A 6,024-nucleotide genomic window follows, 5' to 3' on the forward strand; every position below is an offset into this window, starting at 1 on the left:
GTGCCTGCTGCAGCGCCTGGTAAGTCAGATATCCTCGTCAAACAATTTGGAGTTTCAGTTTTAAATAAACATGAAAAACAACGTAGACAAAGCATGGACAAAATCAATATCTTAGTCTCAAGTTCATTTGTAATAATATATTTCAGCATAATATGTTATTGTTCAGTCACTGTGACCTTTTTACCTGTGCTGTATATGAATGCACCTGCCAATTGCCTGGTCAAGTTAGATGCTGCGTATCACAGTGCACTAAGATTTGTGACAAACTGTAAAGCATTAACCCATCACTGTACCATGTATGCAAGGGCTGGTTTGCTTTCACTAACTGTACGGAGGCTCAGTCACTGGTACATTTTTATATACAAAGCCATGCTCGGGAAACTTCCATCTTATATCTGCTCCCTGATCTCACGGAGAATTGTAAGTGGCTACTGCCTGAGATCGAATGCTGTGGTTTTATTAAATGTGCCAACTGCTAGGACTGTCTTAGGGAAGACAGCTTTTAGATGCGCAGCTCCTCTGTCTTGGAATAGTCTGCAAATTAAATGGAAACTGAACAATCTGGTGCCACTAAATGTTTTTAAAGCTCGGTTGGATGCTAGTCAATCGGAAGCTGTTGGTACCGGTTTATGTGGATGATTATGTAAATGATGCTGTATGATGTCCTTTTGTTGTTCTATTTATGTTTTTATGTTTCATGTGGAACTACTTGAGCAGGGGGGTATACTGCGAAGCAGGATTTTCGCTTAGCCGGCTAAATTCACGGAAAACTCCGGCTTTCCGGTCCTACGAAGCTGGTTCTCTTTTTAGCAAGCTAGATCTCCATGGTAATATATGCTAAGCAGCTAACCTGGTCGGGACCAGGTTAGGTTGCAGGCTAAGAGCTCAACTCAGTGAAAGCACCGCCTGCTGACCAATCAGAGCTCAGTGTGCGGAGTTTAAAGCGATCAAGTCATATTACAGGAGAAATGAAATACAGAAAAACTGCCGTCGCAGGACAGACGGCCGGCAAAAATCACCGACTGTGTGAACGTGAACATTAATAGAATATCACCTCCCATCTTCAGAGCAATCTGACTATTATAACATTAGCGTTAAGAAAGCTTACTTAAATATCGGCCACAACATAAGTAACCGGATCAGAGTACATTAAGTACAGTCCGCGGCATATCACTTCATAATGTATCATATATCTCCTTATCTGAGTCAGCTGAGCCGTATCTGGCCGTGCAACACTCACAGTGTCACATACTGTATGCAGAAGTATTATTTTAAGCAACACATAAGTTGACGAAACACTCGAGACAAATGTAATTGAAGTCAGATCGTGTTTTAGACGGGCAGTGATATCATAAACCTGTTAATGTACGCATTCAAACACTTTTTCTTTTACCAGCTGTATTCACCTTGCAGGTGCAGCTATGTGGCTTTTATCCTGGATAAAGTGTTTAAGTCATGGATGTTTAAAGTTTAACTTCTTCATTTTTGACTAGTATTAAAGTTCACTTTTCATTCAGGAAGTATGACGCTGCGCTGTCAGTGCGCTTCTCCATGTTTGTGATTGGTCGAATGCTCCAAATACCACCCCTTTCATGTGAACGCGCACCTAACTAGATAGGACACGGCTGGCTTGAGCGATCCACTTGATAACCAGCGTCGTAGTACAGTTTAGCGAGAGCCAGGGCCGGCCCTCGGCATAGGCAGTATAGGCGAATGCTAAGGGCGCATCAACCCATAGGGGGCGCCGAAAATTGAAAAAAAAAAAAAGAGTTAGAAGAGTTATTTCATAACAACACAATTTCCCGATTTATTATCTTATACTAACAGAACTACGCCTATATTGCGTACAGCACCCATAAACTATGGCACCCCCCCCCCCCCAAAATCAAGTTGAACTGCCCCAGTCCCAGTAAAAACCAAAGGTTTATGTGAAATTGTTCTTTTTTTGAAATAATGGTTTTAGTGTGCAATTATAGGTTTTAATTTTGTATTTGTATTCATTTAAAATAAATCAAACTCCCAAAAAACGTACACAGCTTCTGTGTGCTTTTATTAACATTGGAATTTACTGTGTAAGCGGCCGCGAGGGGGAGAGCTTTAGAGAGCTCTCTCCTGAAAGACTGAGAGGCTCTGATAACCTCAGCTCAGTGAGGTAAAGGCACATCTTTATATGATCATTATAGTTATACAAAAATAAGAGAATAGGTGAAAAACAGGTATAAAATACTGACAGTACAAAAAAGTTGTTATTAATAAACAAGAATACAGTTTGAAAGGGGAGTGATTTGTAATAAAGAAAAATAAAATCTGCTTCCAGTTCTGTTTCATATGGGTGTTGAGAGATGTATCCATAGATCTCCTAATGTTGCTCTCAAAGTGCACCAGATTGATGCTTTTAACTTCAATATAAAAAAAAAAAGTCTTCCTGGGGGTGCATGCCCCCGGACCCCCCTAGAGGAGCCCCCCCCCACTTAAATCATGTTCAAATGGATAGGAAACTAAATACAGTTGCACACATCTTGTGTCAATATCTTTGTTTTTGTGGTCATGCCACAACCATGCACGTGCGAATCATAGTGTCTGCATTTTGGGGGGGGGGGGGGGCGCCAGCTAAAATCTTGCCTAGGGCGGCAAATTGGTCAGGGCCGGCCCTGGCGAGAGCGCGTATGTTTTGGATTAAGCCAACCAGCTAACTCAAACATATCCAGGTTAGGTTGAACCAGGTTCGCAGTATAGGCCCCAGGTCTCCCTTGGAAAAGAGATCAATGATCTCAATGGGATTTATCTGTATAAATAAAGGTTTGAAATGAAATTGTTATCAAAAATATCTTCTTCTGTACTGAGCACTATTTTCATGTTTTACTTCCTTTGTGTTTTATTCATTTGACTTTATTTTAGTTAGTTTGGACTAGGGTGTTTACTTAAAACAATTGTTGAAGTCACTTTAAAGCTCCCTTTTAAATAGTAAGAGATATTTCTTCAGGATTTCCCACATTAATACTTGGTGTATTAATCAAATGTTCATTATTAGTATGAAGTTTCCCAAACAGCAACTTTATGCTGGCTCTAAAAGCAAGTCAATCTCCATAAACCCAATGTTTAAATGCCCAACATTACTGTAGAAATAACTTGTTTACAATTCCCAAGCATAACGAAATTATGTTCTTGTATACAAGTTTCAGAAAAATTAAGAAATGAATTGTAATACTTCAAATTGCCACATTTAGCTTTTTTTATGAACTACAGTTAAGTGTTGTTTCAAAGCCTGAACAATGTGGGCGTTTATGCTTCCTGATGACCTTGATGACCTATTTATTTTTTACTTGATACGAATCTATGGTGGAATCAGTCTTGAGTTTGCAAGAAACGAGGAAGTGGTTATAAAAACACAGAAGATAAGTGTGATGTTGTGGTCATCAAAAATAAAGAAGAAGAAGAAGAAGAGGCTCGCTGCAGCTCTCTGGAAACACGTTGCACACGTTTGTCATACTTTGGAGGGTCAAATATTTTGGAATATGTATTGTAAGGCAGAGATGACTTTGGACTATGAAGACATCCCTGATGCTTTGTCCAGGAGTAAGTAACTTTTGAGGTTGTCTAACAGTATCATAAAGTAGTTGTGTTCCTGTTTGTCAGAATCAGAATCATTTGCTGAGAAGAAATTCCGTAAATAGGCTACAAACTAAATATGAAGTTATTTTTAATCTATTTCATCCATGTATATTAATAAAAATTAAGGGTTTAAGTAACCCAATATCACGCCTGGCTGTCTAATAATCCTGGTAATGTTGCATGTGTGTGTCTGTTTTTTGCATAGAGACCAAACTCATGAGACTGGTTGTGGTTAGCTTCGGACTCCTGTGTGTCCTGCAAGCTGCTCTTAACATTTCCCTGCGTCTTTCTTTCTGTGAGTGATCCGCCATTTTTTAAGTTTTCCATGAGATCCTAACCTCTGTGTTTACTGCAGTAACACAGACATATCTTCCTTCTCTTTCAGATAGTTATGGTCAAGGAATGCAAGAATTTGAGGGAGAAGATTTAAAGAGGAAGCTGAGTACTCTTGGTAAGTATTGAGAATGAGACTTATTATACAGCTTTGTAACATGGAAACTAAAATATATCATACAAAGGTTTTCTAAATGTATCTTCACATTTGTTTCACTCTGATTTGAGAGTTTTTCTTCAAATTTGTTATCTTGTTAGATCATTACTCCCAACAAGGATGGGTGTATTTCAACCACAGTTTCTATTATATTTCTGCTATTCGAAAGTCCTGGAAGGAGAGTAGAGATGACTGTCAGCAAAGAGATGCAGACCTGATCATTATTAACAGCAAAGAAGAACAGGTGTGTAAGAGCATGAAATCTGTCTCTGAGACAAATGAGAGTCCTCGTCAAGGTGGAGGGTTGTTTATATTTTATATACTTCCGGCGCAGACTGAAAACTCATCTCTTTCGACTCCACTTCGAGCGATAGAATGACTAACAAAGAACTGCTAACAGAGCACTTATATACTAATAAAGGACTGGCTTATCTAAAGCCAGTTGAGTAGCACTTGAATGATTGGCTCTATGAAACCTGATGTACTTATATGATTCTGTTTTCCTCAAGGTTGTGTCTTCCTGGTCGAATGTACTTATTGTAAGTCGCTTTGGATAAAAGCGTCAGCTAAATGCAATGTAATGTAATGTAATATACGTTTCTTATTGTTTCTTTCTCTTACTGTAAAAAAGGAATTTGCGAGGTGCTTCAAACAGCCCACATGGATTGGACTTATCGATAGAGAGTCAAATGGGACTTGGAGATGGGTGGATGGGACTGCACTGGAGACAAGGTTCAGTTGTTCATTCATTGTAGGAAAAATACGTCTTCAGTTCAGTCATTTCTTTGAATTTGTGACTAAATGTTTCCAGGTGTACATCATCTTTTACTGTCGCAAATTAGGTTTAATTTGACTACATGCTTATTTGTGTGTGCTTTCTGTTAAGAACACATTATTTGTGGTTTGGTTTCAGCTATTGGCAAGATGGGGAGCCCAACAAACATGAAGGAAAAGATGAAGATTGTGGAGAAATAAGGTTTTTTGAAAAGGAAAACAACTGGAATGATGTACAATGTGAACTGCAAAGATTCTGGATCTGTGAAAAAGTGATGGCTCTATAACTCATGAGAACCAAAACCCACAAGATTGTGATCGATAAGCTGCAGGATGAAGTGCTTATCATCCTGTCGATTGGGACATTCCGGCAGCCCATAATACGGCTGTGCTGTCTTTAAGTCAGAAGGTGGTGGGTTCAATCCCAGCCATGCAGTTATCATGTTGATTTATCCTAGTGTGTATTGTGCTGCTTGTTAAATGTGTTCTCAAACCTGTTAAAAATCACACCTTAAACTCCTGTTAGAGTATTAGATAGTAACAAAACCTTTAATAGCAACACCATTTTTTACGCTAATAAACATTTATATCTAGCTCTGAAGTGAAGTGTACATCTTGTGCCAATTCCATCAAAGTCAATCAAAGTTTATTTATTTAGCCCAATATTACAAATTGTACTTTTGTCTCAGGGGATTTCAGTTTATACAGAACAGGAATACGCCATCATTTCCGGTGTTGTAAGCTTATAAAATAATTATTGAGGAGAGAAGGGTCACTGTGTTTCTCCTTGTGTAAAACTTGACACAAAGCTTCCAAATAAAAATGGGACTGGTCAGAGGAAGTGAAATAAAATATGATAGCAACTCAAAAATATTGTTAAAGACACGTGCACTTGTTGAAACTTTCAGAGCAATTGAAAGTACATTTGTTATAAATGTTGTCGTATCCACAGAATACAAGGCTACCAAGCAAAACAACATTGTGTGAAAATTAATAAATATATACATTTAAGTGAAAATATATAAGATATATAATAAAGTATGTTCTATTTTATTCTCAAATTTTATTATTTAATGTATACATTCGTATATTTTTCCAGATGTATTTATTCTTGTATTTTTTTTATTCCTGTATTTATGTTTTTCTTA

At 38.0% G+C, this 6,024-nt stretch overlaps 1 protein-coding gene and 1 long non-coding RNA gene across 2 annotated transcripts in view; one reads left to right on the forward strand and one right to left on the reverse strand.

Moving 5' to 3' along the window:
- LOC139433828 (uncharacterized) overlaps window positions 1-6,024 on the reverse strand; it is a 32,304-nt gene that overhangs the window by 9,805 nt on the left and 16,475 nt on the right. The window lies entirely within an intron of this gene.
- On the forward strand, window positions 3,400-5,914 carry LOC117447115 (CD209 antigen-like protein C). Its single transcript, XM_034083739.2, has 6 exons — window positions 3,400-3,576; window positions 3,818-3,907; window positions 3,998-4,063; window positions 4,204-4,346; window positions 4,734-4,834; window positions 5,016-5,914. Exons 1-6 carry the CDS (start codon window positions 3,405-3,407, stop codon window positions 5,161-5,163), a joined length of 720 nt encoding a protein of 239 aa, XP_033939630.1. The 5' UTR covers window positions 3,400-3,404; the 3' UTR covers window positions 5,164-5,914.

This window comes from Pseudochaenichthys georgianus, chromosome 1 (genome assembly GCF_902827115.2).
Source record: "Pseudochaenichthys georgianus chromosome 1, fPseGeo1.2, whole genome shotgun sequence".
Taxonomy (NCBI): domain Eukaryota; kingdom Metazoa; phylum Chordata; class Actinopteri; order Perciformes; family Channichthyidae; genus Pseudochaenichthys; species Pseudochaenichthys georgianus.